The sequence below is a fragment of the Nuphar pumila genome, chromosome 3, assembly GCF_984573655.1.
Source record: "Nuphar pumila chromosome 3, dmNupPumi1.hap1.1, whole genome shotgun sequence".
Lineage (NCBI taxonomy): Eukaryota > Viridiplantae > Streptophyta > Magnoliopsida > Nymphaeales > Nymphaeaceae > Nuphar > Nuphar pumila.
Window position 1 is genome coordinate 145,986,248 of NC_143251.1, and position 20,333 is coordinate 146,006,580.

The 20,333-nt window shown below is 39.0% G+C and overlaps 1 protein-coding gene across 4 annotated transcripts in view; it reads right to left on the reverse strand.

Moving 5' to 3' along the window:
• LOC149844302 (uncharacterized) overlaps positions 1-18,357 on the reverse strand; it is a 111,699-nt gene extending 93,342 nt beyond the window's left edge. For 2 of the 4 annotated variants that reach the window (XM_090000487.1, XM_090000485.1), the window contains exons 1-3: positions 18,152-18,355; positions 17,803-18,010; positions 17,556-17,680 (exon numbers count right to left, since the gene is read on the reverse strand). In XM_090000487.1, coding sequence (XP_089856613.1) covers positions 17,556-17,680; positions 17,803-18,010; positions 18,152-18,232 — 414 coding nt within the window. In that variant the 5' untranslated portion in view covers positions 18,233-18,355. Of the gene's footprint in view, positions 1-17,555; positions 17,765-17,802; positions 18,011-18,151 lie in introns of all 4 variants that reach the window. The other 2 variants (XM_090000489.1, XM_090000488.1) reach the window with 2 other exon arrangements.
• Positions 18,358-20,333: the final 1,976 nt, after the last annotated feature.

Consider the following 20,333-nt stretch of genomic DNA (forward strand, 5'->3'; position numbering starts at 1 on the left):
ATGAGAATTTCGTTGGGGCGTTCCCTACTAAGCGACGCGCTGTACTCTCTAGGCCCGGAGGCAGTGATAAATGTGCAAGGGTTGCTAGGTCGTCGCCCAGAAGCGACGCGTCACACTGGCGCCCGGGTGTGGTGTCAAATAGGCAAGGGTTCCCTCACTTTGTTGGACGGGTGGGGGTAAAGAAGTTAGTCCAAGACCATAAAATTAGGTTAGCCACTTGGAACATAGGGTCTTTAACTGGTAAGTTGGTAGAGTTAGTAGATGTTATGTGTAGGAGAAAGATTGATATTTTATGTCTTCAAGAGACCAAATGGGTAGGTGAGAAAGCTAAAGTGATAGAACCTTGGGGATATAAGATTTGGTATACAGGAATAAATAGGAATAGGAATGGAGTAGGGATTGTTATGAGTCGTCAGTTTATAGATAATGTAGTTGAGGTCCGTAGGAAGGGTGATAGAATTTTACTTATTAAATTAGTATTAGGTATGGATATTATTAATATTATTAGTGTTTATACACCTCAAGTAGGTTTAGATGATTCCATTAAGCATCAATTTTGGGAAGATTTAGATGGAGTAGTACAAGAGACATCTTATGGAGAAAAGCTTTTCATCGGCGGTGACCTTAATGGACATGTAGGCATTAGTAGGGATGGATTTGAGAATATCCATGGAGGCTATGGTATAGGAGAAAGAAATGAAAGTGGAGAAAGGATTTTAGATTTTTGTTTGTCCTATGATATGATCTTAGCAAACACTTGGTTTATGAAGAGGGAGTCTCACCTAGTAACATTTAAAAGTGGGGTTAATACGAGTCAGATAGATTTTTTCCTATTTAGAAAGAGAGATAGGGGTTGTTGCATCGATTGTAAGGTTATACCAGGAGAAAGTGTAGCTACACAACATAGAGTCTTAATTTTAGATCTTAGAATTAGACAATGCCGCAAAAGGGATAGACATAGGATAGATCCTAGAATTAAGTGGTGGGCACTGAAAGGAGCTAAACAAGGAATGTTTGTAGAGCAGGTAGTTAAGGAAGTTGATTGGTGTCTCGAGGAGGATTCAGAATCAATGTGGAATAAGATAGCGGGTGGTATGAGAAAAGTAGCTAAGGAGGTATTGGGTGAGTCTAAAGGCGGTGCACCACTAGGTAAGGATACATCATGGTGGAACGAGGATGTCAAATTAGCTATTAAGGTTAAAAGAGAGTGTTATAGAAATCTAAGTAAGAGTCGTGATAATGAGAATTTGGAGAAGTATATGATAGCAAAGAAGGAAGCTAAAAAAGTTGTTCGAAACGCGAGGGCTAAGGTATATAAGGAGGTTTATGACAAGTTGGATACCAAAGAATGCGAGAAGGATATTTATAGGCTTGCAAAGATGAGAGATAGGAAATCGAAGGATTTGGGTATGGTTAGATGTATCAAAGATGAAACGCAAAGGGTTTTAGTCAAAGATGAGGAGATTAAGGAGAGATGGAAAGATTATTTTGATAAGCTATTTAATGATAGTCATGCTCAAGATCTTGGAGACTTCTCCATTCCTTTTCATGAGATAAATCGTGACTTCATGCGCAAGATTCAAAAGAAAGAAATTGCAGAGGCTTTGAAGAAAATGAAATCAAGAAGGGCAGTTGGCCCAGATGGTATACCTATCGAGGCTTGGAAATGCTTGGGAGAGAAAGGTTTAGAATGGTTGACAAATCTTTTTAACTTGATTTGGCGAACAAATAAGATGCCTAATGAGTGGAGGAAGAGTACTTTGGTGCCTTTATATAAGAATAAGGGTGATATACAAGATTGCACAAACTATCGTGGTATAAAACTCATGAGTCATACTATGAAACTTTGGGAGAGGGTGATTGAGTCTAGGTTGAGGAAGGTTGTCATGATATCGGAGAATCAATTTGGTTTTATGCCTGGAAGATCAACTATGGAAGCTATACATCTTCTTAGACAACTTATTGAAAGATATAGAGAGAGGAACAAAGATTTGCATATGGTTTTTATTGATTTATCGAAGGCATACGATAGAGTACCTAGGGACGTTCTCTGGTGGACAATGATGAAGAAAGGTGTTTCTCTCAAGTACATTAGTATAATTAAAGATATGTATGAAGGAGTAGTAACCAATGTCCGCACTTGTGGAGGGGTGACAACCAATTTTCCGATAACGGTTGGGTTACATCAAGGATCTGCTTTAAGCCCTTTCCTATTTGCGATAGTGATGGATGAGCTTACGAGATCAATTCAAGAAAATGTACCGTGGTGTATGTTGTTTGCTGATGATATTGTTTTGATTGATGAGTCTAGAGCTGGGGTTAATGCTAAGTTAGAATTATGGAGACAGACATTGGAAGCTAGAGGTTTTAAGTTGAGTAAGAGTAAGACTGAATATATGGAATGTCGGTTTAGTAAGCAACGAAGTAGTGATGGGAGTGTAGTGAAGCTTGGTGAGCAAGATATACCGGTGAATGATTATTTCAAATATTTGGGATCCATCATTCAAAAGTATGGAGAAATTGATGGAGATGTAAATCATAGGATAAAGGTTGGGTGGATGAAATGGAAAAGTGCTACTGGAGTGTTGTGCGATCGTAGAATGCCATTGCGGTTGAAGGGAAAGTTTTATAGGACGACTATTAGACCCGCTTTACTATATGATACGGAATGTTGGGCTGCCAAGAGACATCATATTCAAAAAATGAGTGTAGCTGAGATGCGGATGCTTAGATGGATGTGTGGAAATACAATAAAAGATAAGATTCGGAACGAAGAGATACGTAAGAAGGTAGGTGTTGCACCCATTGAAAATAAGATGCGAGAGAATCGTTTACGGTGGTTTGGACATATTCGGCGAAGGCCTAATGATGCTCCAGTTAGAAGGTTGGAGAAATGGGAAAATATATTAGTTAAAAGAGGTCGGGGTAGGCCTAGGAAGACTTGGATGGAGATGATAGGAAAGGATATGAATGCTTTGAACCTCACCGAGGACATGGCGTTGGATAGAAATGATTGGAGGAAAAGGATTCATGTGGAAGACCCAAAATGAATTTCTTTTTTGGTTCATATCGCTGACCCCAATTGTTTTGGGATGAAGGCGTAGTTGTTGTTGTTGTTGTTGTATACATTGATTGGAACATATTCTTTTTATCTGATTAGAACTGTCGATTTGATTCGTGAGCAGTTTGATCAGACCTGCCATTATGTGATCTATGAGCAGTCCGATCAGACTTGCCTACGTGATGCGTGTGTGCAAACTGATCTCGCGTGTGTGCAAACTGATCAAACATGTTTATACATTGTTCTTGATGCTGATCAGACTTGCTTATATAATGTTTTTTATGCTGATCAAATTTAACTATATATGTTATATTGATGATTGTTAGCGTATTTGATTTCATATTATTTTGTGGACTATCATCTAATCTGATTTCTTGTTATTATGTTGACTGCTATCGGATTTGATTATATGTATCTTTGATGACCGTTATCAAATCTGATTTTATGTTATCATGTTGACTGTTATTATATTTAACTTTATGTCATTTTGTTGATATCAAACTTTATGTGCAATCTTATCCGGTCTGCTACCTTATGGTGTGTTAAAATACATGTGTTATATATATATATATATTGTTTAAATATACCCACTAAGGGTATTTTAGACATTTCACAAGTACCCGATAGGGGTACTTGTTATTTTGTTTTTTTTTTTGTAATTATTTTGCACTTTATTTTTATCTTTTTTTGTTTTTTATTTTTGGCCACATAAGGGGCCCCACCATGGAGTCGATGGGGCCCCCAACGGTCACATTTGTGACCGTTGGGGGCTCCCAACGACTCCATGGGGAGCCCCCTAGGTGGCTCTCCTTTTAAGGCCTAAGGCCACCCCTCCTCTCCTTTTTTTGTGTATATATAGGGGTGAACCCCTCTTGTATACTTCACTCTCGAGAGATCTCTCTCTTTTCAATAAGAGATTTATATTTTTATATTGTGTTGTCTCTTGTGGGTTTGGGTGTTAGCCCTTTTTGTTTGTTCATTAGTGGATATTGTAAGTGCTTAACGCACTCTTTTTTTTCGCATATTTCATTACATGGTATCAGAGCCTTGTGTATGCTCTTCTTCTTAATATAGCTAGTTGTGTAGCTATATTTTTTTCTTGTTGTATCTCTCTTCGTTTGTCCTCATGTGAGTGATTAAATGGAAGGAGAACAAAAGATTGATCTCTCCTTCAAGCTCAATGGCTCCAACTACATGATGTGGGTCGCCGCCATGGAGAACAACCTCAAAGGTAAAAAACTTTGGGGATACGTTATGGGCACCATTCCGGAACCACAACTCCAACTAACTAAGATGGATGGTGATCAAGAAAAAGCTCTTGAAGGAAATGCCCACATGAAGGCCATTGAAGATCACCAATCTAAAGTAGAAGATTGGGAAAGTAAGCATGCCAAGATTCTTGATTGGTTCATGAACAATGTGGAGCTCAAGATTTGCACCAACATTGTTAAGTTTCGGATGGCTAATGAAGCATGGTTCTTTATGAAATGTATGTTTACTCAAAAAGACCTTGCTCGTCAATTCTTTCTTCAAGAAAAAATCCGGACTATCAAGCAAGGGGAAATGAGTGTAAGGGATTACTTTAGCACTCTTGGACCCTTATGGGATGAACTATCTTTACTAGAACCAAAGTGGGTTTCTAGTGTGGATGTGGAATTAAGGAGAGAACAAATGGAAAAAGAGCACTTTTTCCAATTTTTACATGGGCTTAGGCCCGAATATGAACAAGTTAGATCTTCCCTTCTTCATAGATCTAAGTCTTTTCCCTTGGAAGATGCCATAGCCGAAATATGCCAAGAAGAAACTCGTCTTGGCATGATTAAAGGAGGAGATGATGTTTTGGCCGTATCAAAACCCAGCAACCATATGAAAGCTTACAAACCTCCACATTTTGGAAGGCAAAATAATTATAATGGCAACTATAGAAAAGTCATTTGCCATCATTGCCAAGAACCGGGTCATATAAGACCTAATTGCCCTAAGTTGAATGAAGCACCTAAAAATAAGGTTGCTTCCGTTGAAGAAGCTACTCAAAAGAAAGAGGAAACCATCAAAGGGAAGGAATCTTTTTCTCTTGCTCAACTATCGGAAGCACTACAAACTCTACTCAAGATACCATCAACCTCGGGTGCCGCCATAGCTTCTTCCTCTCCTTTAGGTATGTCTTCTTGGATCCTTGACTCCGGAGCTTCCTTTCATATGACCCTGCTTGAAAATGAGCTTTCCGATTTGTGTAATAACTATAAAAACTCCTATGTTTCAACTGTCGATGGTACATCTTTACAAGTAAAAAGTTTTGGAACTTTAAACTTTTCAAAGATTTCTTTGTGCCAAACGTGAGAGTTGTACCTCAACTTAATTTAAATCTCCTCTCTGTTGCTCAAATATGTGATCATGGATGTGAAATCTCCTTCTCAACTAAGGATTGTTCTATACAGGATCTCCGGTCCGGGAAACAGATTGGGCAAGGCCATAGGAGGGGAGATCTCTATTATATGAGCAACTTAAAACTCCCCACTAACTCTTTTTGTAACCATGTCCAAGATAAAAATATTGAAATTTGGCATCAAAGACTTGAACATCCAAGTTTCTCAAAAATGTACTCCTTTCCATTTGGAAAGAAATTTTGTAATGAGAAACATTTTGTTTGCAAGAGTTGTATTTTTGGCAAAATGAAATCCACTCCTTTCCAAACCGAACTTTTGTGTCCAAAAGACCTTTTGAGTTAGTCCATTCGGACGTTTGGGGTCCTTCCCCGGTCATGTCTAAAGGAGGGTACTCCAATTACGTTACTTTCATTAATGACTACACTAGGTATGTGTGGATCTACTTTCTCAATTTAAAATCCGAAGTCTTTGACTTCTTCAAAAAATGCATATGATAGTTAAAAATCAATTTTCAAGTAATATCTCAACTCTTAGATCCGATTCGGGTGGAGAATATTTATCAAATGAATTTCAAAATTATTTAGAAGTGAATGAAGTTTGTCATCAAAGATCGTGTCCTAGGACTTCCCAACAAAACGGCTTGGTCGAAAGAAAGCATAGACACATCATGGAAACCACTAAGACACTCCTTATTTACAAGGAAATTCCAAAGAGTTTTTGAGCCGAAGCGGCCTTAACCTCAACTTACTTAATAAATAGAATTATATCTTCATCCTTACAAATTACATCTCCATATGAAAAACTATTTCAAAGAACACCCGATTTCAATAGATTAAGAATTTTTGGGTGTAAATGTTTTGTCCTTACACATAAAAGGGACAAATTATCTCCTAAAGTTATTGAATGTGTTTTCTTGGGATATGGAGAAAATTAAAAGGGTTTTAGATGTTTTGACTTGAAAAATAACAAACTCTATGTATCCAAAGATATAACCTTTTTGGAAGATGAAAATGGTTTTGTGAAAACTAAAGATATTGACGAAAGTGAATATGCTTTTTTATTTGATCTTCTTTCTCAAGAAGATGAGACTCCTCAAGAAGAGGAAATCTCTAATGAGTCTTTAAATGACCAAGAGGATATTCCTCTTGACAATGTTGTAGATGAAAGTGATAGACCAATCCAAACCTATGTTAGGCGTAGTCAACAAACTCAAATGAGCGCCTTAGAAAAATACTCTCAAGGATCCAACATAGAAGAAACCTCTTTAAGGAGATCCGGTCGAATCTCCAATCCTCTTAATAGGTTTGTTTCCTATGAGTCCCTAACTCCAAGGTATAGAGTGTGTCTAATTGCGTTGCACTCATTTCATGAAGCTTCACACTATAATGAGGCCAAAAACATTCCCCAATGGGTTGAAGCCATGAACTTAGAGCTTAGTGCCCTTGAAAAGGCAAAAACTTGGGAAATAACTGTGTTACCCACTGGAAAGAAATCGATTGGATGTAGACGGGTCTTTAAAATTAAAATTAAACGTGATGGTTCATTAGAACGTTATAAAGCTCGGTTAGTAGCTAAAGGATATGCTCAAGAATATGGTATAGATTATGAAGAAACCTTCGCACCTGTAACTAGGATGACTAGTGTTAGGACTCTTATCGCCATTGCGTCAGTCAAAAAATGACCTATCTATCAACTAGATGTTAAGAATGAATTCTTAAATGACGAATTAAATGAAAAAGTTTACATGGATCCCCCACCAGGAGTATGTATTGGTAAAAATAAAATTCTCAAACTTAAAAAGGCATTATATGGTTTAAAACAAGCCCCAAAGGCTTGACATGATAGATTTAGTAATGTAATGACAAGTTTGAATTTTCGTTCATGTTATACTGACACTGCTTTGTTTGTGAAAAGTGCAGGGTCTTCAGTAGTTATTTTACTACTTTATGTTGATGATATGATCATCACTGGAAGTGACGAGCAAGGAATTAACGATATTAAGAAAGTTTTAAAAGAAAATTTTGACATGTCTGACCTTGGTTTCTTAAGATATTTTTTAAGAATTGAAGTGGCGTACTCTCCTCGAGGGTACATTCTTTCTCAGATGAAACTTGTTGCTGACATTTGTTCCAAGTCTGGTATCTCCGATGATAAGAAAATAGAAACCCCTGAAGTCATCAATGCGAAGTTAAGATTGGAAGATGGAACACCTCTCGAGGATCCTACTCCCTATTGGCAACTTGTTGGGTCTCTAACCTACTTATCCATCACTCGGCCAGACATAGCTCATGTCGTCCACTCAGTCAGTCAGTTTCAAGATGCACCTACAACCGTGCACATGAGTGCAGTCTTAAGGAGCATCAGATACATCAAAAACACCATAACGAAGGGAGTTTTTCTTTCCTCCTCCTCATCACTTGATTTAATTGCTTATACTGATGTGGATTGGGGAGGAAATCCCAATGACCGAGTCTCAACTACGGGTTTCTGTGTTTTCTTAGGTGACTCTATGATTTCTTGGAGATGCAAGAAGCAGCACAAAGTATCCTTGTCCTCAACGGAAGTAGAATATCGTGCTATGGCCACTACAACCATGGAACTTGTATGGCTAAGAAGTCTTCTCAGTGATATGGGCATTGTCATCTCTACTCCTTCAAAGATGTGTTGTGACAACAAAAGCGCAATTTATATCGCAAGCAATCACACCTTCCACGAGCGTACTAAGCATATTGAGATGGACTGCCATTACGTACGTGATGAATTCCTACGAGGAACCATAACACTTTCTTACGTCACATCCGAGTACCAGTTGGGGGACTTCTTCACTAAAGCCCTTGCTGCTCCTCGTTTCTTGTTTCTCCTTAACAAGCTTTCGGTCATATCCCTGTAAAGCTTGAGGGAGGGTGTTAAAATACATGTGTTATCTATATATATATATATATATATTGTCTAAATATACCCACTAGGGGTATTTTAGACATTTCACAAGTACCCGATAGGGGTACTTGTTATTTTGTTTTTATTTTTTGTAATTATTTTGCACTTTATTTTTATCTTTTTTTGTTTTTTATTTTTGGCCACATAAGGGGCCCCACCATGGAGTTGATGGGGCCCCCAACGGTCACATTTGTGACCGTTGGGGGCTCCCAACGACTCCATGGGGAGCCCCCTAGGTGGCTCTCCTTTTAAGGCCTAAGGCCACCCCCCTCCTCTCCTTTTTTTGTGTATATATAGGGGTGAACCCCTCTTGTATACTTCACTCTTGAGAGCTCTCTCTCTTTTCAATAAGAGACATTTATATTTTTATGTTGTGTTGTCTCTTGTGGGTTTGGGTGTTAGCCCTTTTTGTTTGTTCATTAGTGGATATTGTAAGTGCTTAACGCACTCTTTGTTTTTCCGCATATTTCATTACATGTTAGCGTATTTGATTTCATATTATTTTGTGGACTATCATCTAATCTATCTAATCTGATTTCTTGTTATTATGTTGACTGCTATCAGATTTTATTATATGTATCTTTGATGACCGTTATCAAAACTGATTTTATGTTATCATGTTGACTGTTATTATATTTAACTTTATGTCATTTTGTTGATATCAAACTTTATGTGCAATCTTATCCGGTCTGCTACCTTATGGTGTGTGTGAAATCTGATCAGATCTACACTATATCGTGTGGGTGCAATTTGACCAGATTTGCCACTTTAGGGTGTGCGTGCAATCTGATCAGATTTGCACTGTATATGCGTGTGCAATCTGGTCAGATTTAGCCATGTGTGTACATGTGCATTCAAATCAGATTTGCCAATGATTAGTGTTTGCGCATTATGATAAGATTTGCCAATGATTTGTGTTGGCGCAATCTAATCAGATTTGGCAATGTGTGGTGCGGGTGCAATCTGATCTAACTGCCGATATGTTGAGTATGAACAGTCTGATCAAATTGACAGATTATGTTGTGTGCTTGTTGTAGACGATGGTCTGAACCCTAGAAATAGAGAAGAGAGAGAGAGAGAGAAGAGAGAGAGAGAGAGAGAAGAGAGAAAGAGAGAGAGACGGCTGCAAAGAAAACCTCAGAACCCATAATCCGATTAGGGCCTCTCTCTATGTTAAATAGAGAGAGGCTTAAAGACCTAATTACAATACTGCCCCATTATAAAGAACTAAAGTACAAAAAAACACCTTAATGAAAGATAACTCTAATTAAAACCACATATTCTCAACACTCCCCCTCAAGCTGGAGCATAGATATCGATCATGCTCAGCTTGTCACAACATTTTGAAATATTTGGTCTGGCAAGAGGTTTTGTGAACATATCTGCAACTTGGTCTTCCGACTTTAGATATTGGGTAGTGATATGACCCGCTTGAACCATATCCCTTACATAGTGGCAATCAACCTCAATGTGCTTTGTTCTCTCATGAAATACAGGATTGTTCGCTATATATGTTGCAGTTTTGTTATCGCACATCATGGTCATGGGAGAAGAAACCTTCACCTGGAGATCAAGAAGCACAGTACGAACCCACATCAATTCAGCAGCTGTTTGGGCCATAGCCCGATATTCTGATTCTGCACTAGACCTCGAAACCACATTTTGCTTCTTACTTCTCCAAGAGATTAAGTTGTCTCCCAGGAACACACAAAATCCTGTGGTAGATTTTCTATCTACTACAGATCCTGCATAGTCAGCATCAGAATAGGCCACTATATCCAGAGGTCCACCTTTCTTGAACAATAACCCCTTTCCAGGAGAAGATTTTAGATATCTGAGAATCATAATAGCTGCATTCCAGTGTACCTCAGTAGGTTTGTCCATAAACTGACTGACTTTACTCACAGCTAAAGCAATAGCTGGCCTGGTCACAGTTACATACAGTAGTTTCCCAACTAGGGAGCGATAGCTTTTGCTATCAACCAGTTTTGACCCTTCTTCAAACAACTGAACTTTATGGTCCATGGGAATATTTGTTGGTTTAGCTCCCAACATTCCTGTTTCCTTTAATAAGTCAAGAACATACTTTCGTTGAGACAAGACCATCCCTTCACGGCTCCTGGCAACTTCTATACCCAGAAAATACCTGAGTGAACCAAGGTCTTTTGTAACAAAGTGTTTGTGAAGATGAGCCTTTGTGGCTTCAATAGCTTTCACATCATCACCTGTAAGAATGATGTCATCAACATATACCACCATAACAACTATGCCAGAGCTAGTTTTCTTTATGAATAGTGTATGATCTGCTGCTGACCTATTAAAGCCAAAACCTGACATTACTTCAAACAACTTTTGAAACCATGCACGAGGACTTTGTTTCAAGCCATAAATTGCCTTTTTCAATCTACACACCTTCTGACACTCCCCCTCAACCTCGAATCCTGGAGGTTGTTGCATGTAAACAGTTTCAGATAGGTCCCCATATAGAAATGCATTTTTCACATCTAATTGAGACAAGCTCCAACCATGTTGCACAGCTACTGAGAGAACAAGACGAATGGTACCCATTCGTGCAACAGGAGAAAAAGTTTCAAAGAAATCAATACCATATGTCTGAGTATACCCTTTGGCTACTAATCTGGCCTTGTACCGTTCAATGGAACCATCAGATTTGTACTTTATCGTATATACCCATTTGCATCCAACAATGTCAGCATTTGCAGGGGAATCAACTAGGTCCCAAGTATGCTGAGATAGTAAGGCATCCATTTCTTCTTGCATAGCCCTCTTCCAGTGAGTATGAATCTCGGTCTGCTGATAGTTCCGAGGAATAACTTCAGCAGATAAAGCTGAAATAAAAGATTTCATCTGATTTCCAATTCGGGCTTCAGAGACAAAACGAGACATGGGATATAAAGTACATTGTCGTGTCCCCTTTCGTAGAGCAATCGGCCTGTTATCATCATCATGAAGATCATTATTGTCAGTAGAACTTACCTCAGGGGAAGAAGATGGAGGCACTTGAGGAGGTGGATCTCTACGCACATATACCAATGGAGGATTATGAAATCTGGAAGAGGATGAAGTGTGGTTCGGGAATGAGGGCACGGATTCCAAGGGAAAAGGGGGTATAGGTAATGGGCAAGACTCAGCTGGATCAACCTGCAGCGGGGAACCAGTATTAGAGTAATATGGAGTGGATTCCAAGAAAGACACATCAGCACTGACATACTCTCGGCGAGAAGTAGGATCATAACATCGATATCCCTTTTGATTTTTGGGATAACCTATAAATATGCACTTTGTAGCTTGAGCAGCTAATTTATCACGGTCAGGGCCAAGTTTGTGTACAAAGCAAACACATCCAAACACTTTGGGCGAGAGGGAGAAAAGAGGGGTATTGGGTTTTAGGATATGAATTGGAATTTGATCACCCACAGAAGAGGAAGGCATGCGGTTGATCAGATAGCAAGCAGTTGTAATTGCATCTCCCCAGTATAACGCAGGAACATTTGATTGGATCATAATGGTCCTGGCAATATCAAGAAGGTGACGATGTTTTCGCTCAGCCACCCCATTTTGTTGAGATGAATAGGCACAGGAAGTTTGGGGTTGGATGCCACTATCATGGTAAAATTGTAACAGACTTTTTGATTTAAACTCAATAGCATTATCAGTGCGAACAATCTTGACACTCGATTCAAACTGAGTCTTTATTTCAAGAATTAAAGATTTGATAATATTTGGAACATCAGATCGTTCCTTTATTAAAAACACCCATAATAACTTAGAGAAAGAGAAATCATCAACAATAACTAGATAGTATCGACACTGAGTCCTAGTAGGAATCTTACTAGGACCCCATACATCTGCATGAAGAAGTTCAAAGACTTTATTACTAGACTGACTCTGACTCGAAGGGAACGAACTTCGATGATGCTTGCCCAGCTGACATGCTTCACACTAAATGATGTGGTGGAGGGAATCTGAGGAAAGACCGAACGAAGCTTTGACAATGAAGGATGACCAAGACGACGATGCCACTGAACAAGACTAAATGAATGGTCCACTGCTGCATGCACAGTACCCATTGGATGATGTAAGTAGTAGATTCCATTTTCTTCATAGCCGCCACCAATCTTCTTCCCCGTCAGCAAATCCTGAAAATGACAACCCATTGGATCAAATATTACTCTACAGTTTTGTTCTTTTACAAGACAACTCACAGAAAGTAAACTCTGAGGAAATTTTGGGGCATGAAGAGCATTTTTCAACTGTAATGAGGAGGATATAGAAATATTTCCCTGACCAACAACCGGAGAGGTACTCCCATCGGCTAATGAGACTCCAAGCTGAGCCTTAATATCCTTCAGATCTGAAAAAACAAGTGAATTTCCACACAAATGCCTGGATGCACCAGAATCAATAATCCACTTACTGTCAGTCGGATGAAGAAGATTTCCGGTTGAATAGGCAACACCAGCAACAGGAGAGGTGGAGCTCAAAGGACGAAGAGCTATCAGCTCATCATATTCAGCACGACTGAGGGTTATACTACTGTCACTTGCAGAAATATTGTCTTGTGCCTTTGTTGCCTCGAGAGAAGTAGTATTAGCCCTAGGAGTATATGACTTTGATGAAGATGAGGTTGGTCGGCCATGCTTATCCCAGCAACGATCTTCTAAATGTCTAGATTTTCCACAGAATGTACATTGAAGCTTTCCTCTGCCTCCCACACCTCGGCCGTGACCTCATCCTCTGATGTTCTGAAGATTTTCACGTCCATAACCAGATGAGACAACTAAGGCAGAAGACTGAGTCACAGGCTGAGAATGTGGAAGAGATATAGCAAGTCTGCTTAGACGGTTATATGCCTCAGCAAGAGTAGGCACATCCGACCCAGTCAACATTTGGACTTTTGCAACAGAAAATTCTGAAGCTAAACCGGTAAGAAACCTAGCAACCATAGTTTGTTCTTGATGATCCTTTTGTTTCGAACAACAGAGAGGTCTGTGAGCATTAAGTCTTTCAAAAGCAGCTTTTACGGAGGCATAGTACTGGGCCAAGGTTTGATCTCCCTGCTGTAAATTGTATATTTCTTGTTCGACTTGTAGGATACGACTCACATTAGTTTCTTGTGAGTATGTATCTCGAAGATTGTCCCACATCTGTTTGGCGGTATTATAATAAATTAAACCATCTGCAATATGGGGTTCGACACTATTCATAATCCATGACATGACTATGTCATTATCTTCATCCCAAGTAACATATTTTCCCACCTTTTCAGTGGGTCCATCTTCCAACAAGATATGTTTTCTACGATGTCCAGATACCGACATCATAAATGTTCTGGACCACCTGGCATAGTTGGTTTCATTTAACCTCACAGACGAGCCGTACGAAAAGGGATTGGCAAATGCCTTATATTCTCCCATCTGTTCCAATTTTGAATCACCTTTCGAAGTTTCAGCCATACTGCAGGAAAAAAAAACTGGACAGTCTCCACACTATCCAAAAAAAAAACCCGCGTGTTACACCCACACGCCAACTGATATTCCAACCAGCAGTTGTTCACTTACGAACAATAATAAAAAAAAACCCCAATACAGTAGTGAGCAACAGCCCACAAGCAGACAGATAATTCAGCACTTCAGTGATTGACAGCTAACACGACTTCTGCATATGCAGAAAAAAAAAATTCATAACAGGGGCAGCTCCCCAGACATATACAGTTTGACAATACGTCATTAATTTTTCCCGAGCAACACCACTAAGAGTTGGATTGCTGGAGGGAAAAAAAAAGCAGGAAGTACCAGCACCAATCAAACTCCACACAGCCACGATATCACCAATCAAACTCCACACAGCCACGATATCAAGATACACAAAACATTTTCAGTGCAAAGAGTACCAGCACCAATCAAACTCCACACAGCCACGATATCAAGATACACAAAACATTTTCAGTGCAAAGAGTACCAGCACCAATCAAACTCCACACAACCACAGACATGTTCAGTGTATATTATACCAACAGCAATCAACTCCCAACAGGTAGCCACGAAACCGAGACAGTAGGCAGTCATGAAATGATAAAAACAAGAAGCTGCGAACTCACAGCAAGCATCCACGACAAGAAGCTGCGAACTCACAGCAAGCATCCACGGCCAACTGCGTGATCAGATCTGTCAACAGATCCAAAAAAAAAAATTATCGCTGACCTGATTAGGTATTTTTCTTTTTACTCATTAGATCTGTTGACAGATCTGGTGGCCTCCACGATCTGATGGCCTCCACGATCGATCGAGCCTTGATCAGACTCGATCACGCTCCCACGATCACGCTCCCACGATCGGTACAGCTCTGATACCATGTAGACGATGGCCTGAACCCTAGAAATAGAGAAGAGAGAGAGAGAAGAGAGAAAGAGAGAGAAGAGAGAGAGACGGCTGCAAAGAAAACCTCAGAACCCATAATCTGATTAGGGCCTCTCTCTATGTTAAATAGAGAGAGGCTTAAAGACCTAATTACAATACTGCCCCATTATAAAGAACTAAAGTACAAAAAAACACCTTAATGAAAGATAACTCTAATTAAAACCACCTATTCTCAACACTTGTAACCTGATCAAATTTACCAATGTATTGGGTGTTAAATCTGAACAGTTTTGCTATGTTCAGACCCACATTCATGTTAACTATAGGATTATGTATCCGATTATATATTTTGATTGGTTATGTGTGCTTATGCATTCGAAAACCATGTTACAAATGTACATATCATACGCATGAATCTGAAGTTTATTTTGATTTTTGCATAAATATGATCATGCGCATGTTTGGGTGTTTATGCATGGAATTGATCATGACAATATATGTTGTTGCAAGCATCTATTTGCAGGTGTATACGTTTGGCTTTACGTGCATTCATGTTATATGTTTGAATGTGCATTGTGGACATGGTCTGAACAAGGTGTGTTGTATGTTCACTGAAATTTTGCAAAAGATGTGTAAATCACTTTTGAGATGCACGAGTGATCAGATGTGAACTACAACGGGCCGTGTAAGCCAGGAGCATGTATTGCTCTACTTATTGTTGATTTTATTTATGCATTGCAAAATTTACTTCTAAAAATTATTGGTTTTCAAAAATTAATTACACTGTTAAGATATGGCGGTCAGGGCTCGATGTTGGTTTTGCATATAAATTTGCAAAATGGTTCTTGTGTAAAGAACTTGAAATTATTTAAAAATGTAAAATAGACCAAACAATGTAATTAATCTTTTCTTTGAAGTCCCTTGCACAGTGTGGGAATCTTGGATAATTGTCATAGGAGACCGTGAGGATAGTAAGACTCCATGTGCGATTGTGCTCCCGAACCCGATGTGATGATTCACCTTCCGGTCACGGTTTTAGGAAGATTTCAGCCACTTTTCCTGATGTGGTGTTGTTGACTCAGCTATAGTTATTGGTAAACCAAGAAAGTGACATCACTGGTTGTTGATTTCCCTAATGTCTTGGCATTAGATGTTTATTTCTAATGTTCTGATAGATGGTGTTGATTTCTGATATTGGTCGAGCAACAAGTATGGAACTCAGTAATAAAATACAAATTGTGTGAGTATCAACGGGTTTAAGGATAAGTGAAAACTAAATTTGTGTGCATTTAATAAAGAAATGTATGCAAAAGCAACTCTAATAAATAACTTAATAAGTTATTCATGCATGTGCATTGAATCATGCATATTCATTGTTTAGCATTAATTCATGCATTCATGCTTATTTTGTTTCGCATGATATTTTTTATTGCATGATATTTTGTTAAATGCTTGAATGGTAAGTTGATTGTAGTAAATTGTTATTGTGATTTTCCTCTAAAGTTACGCATGAATTTGGTTTACGCTATTTCTTTACTGTTTTGATTTTTAGAAGAAATTGTACAAAAGACTTTGGTTCTTGCTTGTTTTCATAAAAACTATTTTAAAGGACCGGATGATGAGTGATGGGTTGACTTGCTAGCTGGAGACTGTGAGCCCTTTGACCAGTTCTGGGTTTCCCGACAGTGGCTCATTATGTCATAGACGATTTTACTGTTTTAGTTATTTGACATTATTCATTGATTAATAAAGTTTAATTATTCTTCTTTGATTCAATGCACTGGCTATTTGTGGTTTGATATATTAAATTCGTGTGACCTCGGATACTTGGCTTTGTTTCCACAATTGTTTTAAAAAGATCCACTATTTTTATGACGATTAGTTTGGGTCGTTACTTTGTTTGTGTAAAACCTGGAATACATCGAGGACATCCAGGCTAAAGGTGGGCAATGGCGTGATAGGCCCACCAGCCAACCAGGCTTTGGCCTTCATTTTCGAATATGCTCTGAACCAGGGCTTCTGGCCCACACAAGGGCAAGATAGGGTGGGTGGCGGGCCGTCTTGGCCTAGCCCGATAATTTAAACTAGGGTTTTATTTTACCCTTCAATGCTGATTTGTTTGGTTCCACCCACCCCTAGCTGCCTCTCTGCTTTGGTGTCTACCACTACCAATCTACCACCAACAACTAACCTGTCTGCTATGGCATCAACCAGCAATGATGCTGGTAAACTCTCTCTCTCTCTCTCTCTCTCTCTCTCTCTCTCTCTCCAAGTTCTTGCCGGAAAGGGCCAGTTGGACCCATAATTAATACAACATTTTTAATGGTTATTGCACGCAATGCATGTGTAATTATATAGTGCAATCTTTCATGGGCATGTCATAGAGCAATGTTTATTTCTCTCTTTATGTCTGTACCTTTACTATATCAATGAAACCATAAAGGATTATAGTGAAGCAAATTACAGAGTTCAAATCATCAACAATAAAACGTGAAACCAATAGTTTCAATATTTTTTATGTAAAGAAAGCTCGTGCAACACCAACAAAGTTAATAAACAAAGAGCCATTAAATCTAGTTCTTGATCGCAATTGAAATAAAAAAAGTGAGGATAAAATCCCGTGTTCTACTTCCATTAATAAATCATAAGCATGCTGACGGCCCCATGTAACACCGGCATCATGAAATCTAATTAAGAAACAAATGCATCACAAACCATGTCCTCTACCAAATCCAAGACAATGAAAGAAGCAAGAACCTTGGTCAGAGCAAAAACAAATGAAAACCACACCTGTGGGTACTGCGATATAAGTTTGCCCCAAGCACTCGACGGGTCCAAATTAAGCGCTCGTTTCTTTGTCCTGCTCCATGTAGACGCCCCACCCTTCGACTTCTCCACTTCCATTGGTGTACAACCTAGCAACCTCAAAACAAACAACTTCTTTTTAACGATTTCATCGCCTTTTCTTTTCTCCCCTTCCCTATGGAGAGGAATAAACCCTGGACACAAACGAAACGCAGAAGTCAGGAGATCAAACCCGATGAAGGAGGCGTCGTCGCGGCCGGTTTCTCCGCGGAGGCATCCGGATCCGAAGCTAGGGTTTCAGGGGAGGCTGGATCTTCCGCATGGCCGATCACAAGATCTGCCGGGAGCTGGTCTCGCGATGAGGACGCTGTTTCTTTCAACTCAGGCGCATCGTCCCTCTGCACCGAGGACGACGTCTCTTTCAGCTGCGAATTCTCCACCTGTTTCCCCAAATTCAAAACAAATAACCACACCAACAATCGGATTACGAACAAGAAACCTCGAAGGAACCCAAAGGGAGAAGAATCCGAGACGCCCGCAAAAGAAAACCAAAAGATACGGAAATTTCCCCGTCAGAATACCTTGAGACGCTTGTTGCATGGCGGAGAGGACGGCGACGAGAGCTTAGAAGACGATGAAGAACTGCGCCTCGTGGAAACCATCGCTCCCTTCTCTGATCCGTTTCCCTTCTTCTTCCTTCCCCCTCTTGCGCGGAAGACTCTCTCTCTCTAAAATGACGGCAATTCCTTTTCTTTCTCTTTCTGGGAAGACAAAGAGAGAGAAAAAGAAGGAAGGAGACAAGGGAAGGGATGGCAAGCCACGGGTCAGTTGTTATTTATAAGCTTCTGCATAGAATAAAAAAAAACGATTAGATAATCTCCTAACCGGGTTTTTTTATATCATTAAATACGAGTTTTTTTTTTTAACTCATCGAACGTGAATTTTAGGTACGTTGTTGCTAATTGTTTACTTACACCGCTGGTTGTATCCAATTTAAGTTGAATTGGTTTCTTTAAGTTGGTCCCCCACCAGCTCTCGGTTATGAAAAAAAAAAATCAAATAACCACAAAACTTTTTGGTCCAATTCTTATGCATGCCAAAGATTTCGTGTGAGTTAAGCAAATGACACTGAGTTCAGATAATTATCTATTTAAAATTACTATTTTATCCAAAGATATTTCTCAAATTAAAGGGACCACTTATTATGAAAGATTATTGTCGTTGGCACCACTTCTCTCTCTCTTTCATAGCTTGGTAGGAAAATTGGATCAAGCTTAGGGGTGCCAATGACCCGGGTTTGAGAGTGTCAATGGGTTAGGTTTGACCACAACGGACCAGTACTAAACCCTATAGGGTTAGGGTTTGGTGATAAAGAAAGAAGTTTGATTAGAAACCGGGTCAGACCCAACGTGTTCGATTAGAAACCAGGTGAGACCCAATGGTTTGTGAAATTTCATACCAGACATGAGTCCAACCCGAAAACCTGTGATTTTTCAATATAAAAAAATAAAAACATTATTTTACCATGTATGGACGGTTCACGAAATCCTTATAGGACTCAGGTATGGTTTTTCTTACAGCAGACCATATTGGACCTGGTACTAGCACCTCAAAGTCAGATTCGGATTTAGACTCACTAAGTCCAAACCAGATTCAACCTCAAGCTTGATAGCAGTGGACCTGGTTTTGGGGTTCAACCTAAAACCTGTGATTTTTCAATATAAGAAAAAACATTATTTTACCATGTATGGATCAGATCTGGTTCATGTCATCTTTATAGGACTCAAGTATGTTTTTTTCTTATAGTAGACCATATTTCACCTGGTACTAGCACCTCAAAGTGGGATTCGAAATGGAGTCACTGGGTCCAAACCAGATCCAACCCATACACACCTCAAGCTTGATAACAGTGGACCTGGTTTTTTAATAATAGATCCTATTATGGATCTAGTTCACTATATTCAAACATCTCGGGTCTGGTCATCATATGAGTCAATCTCGCATTGGTAAAATAGGTTAAATTAGACTAAATCAATTTTTTTTTTGCCAATTTCTAACCAAGAGTTAACCATACCTATCCATATATATTTTCTAATCCGATATGGATTTGGATATAAAGTATATGGGTCTATAATATGGATCATATTTGGTTCAACTAAGAGGAAATCTCACCCATTTAGCATTTATAATACCTAACCTCTAAACTTGCTTTATGTCAATTCGGGTTTGTTTTGGTCTAATTCTAAATGCGATGTGAAAAAATGGTCTAATTAAAACTCGACCCATTAAATATGTCAAAATCATACAAAAGATTAGCCTAAACCCAAGTTGTATTGGGTAGGTTTTTATGCAGTTTTTATACCTGCTTTAGGTGTGGGTCTGATGAGACCTACCTGACTGAACCTAGTTACACCCCTCATAAATAATAGAGTTAGAAAATACAATGGATATAGTTCAGGTTAGGAAAGATCCAATGCTGGTTCCAACTTTTGAAGGGTGGGTTAGATTTCATATTTGAATCCAATTTCAGTAGTACGATAAAGCGTAGGATCCAGTCCAAAAATGAAACCATATATTACTTGATCCAAGAAAATGAATAAACAAACTGTTTTTTAATGCAAAAGATACACGACTCGGGTTTGACCCAAAACCGTCCAAGTATGCAGCACATGGTTATTTGATTCTAACCATGAACCGAGATAGAGCCAAACTTTATCTATTGCAGTTCTGAACTAGATTCATATATACACTATCATGTTCTAA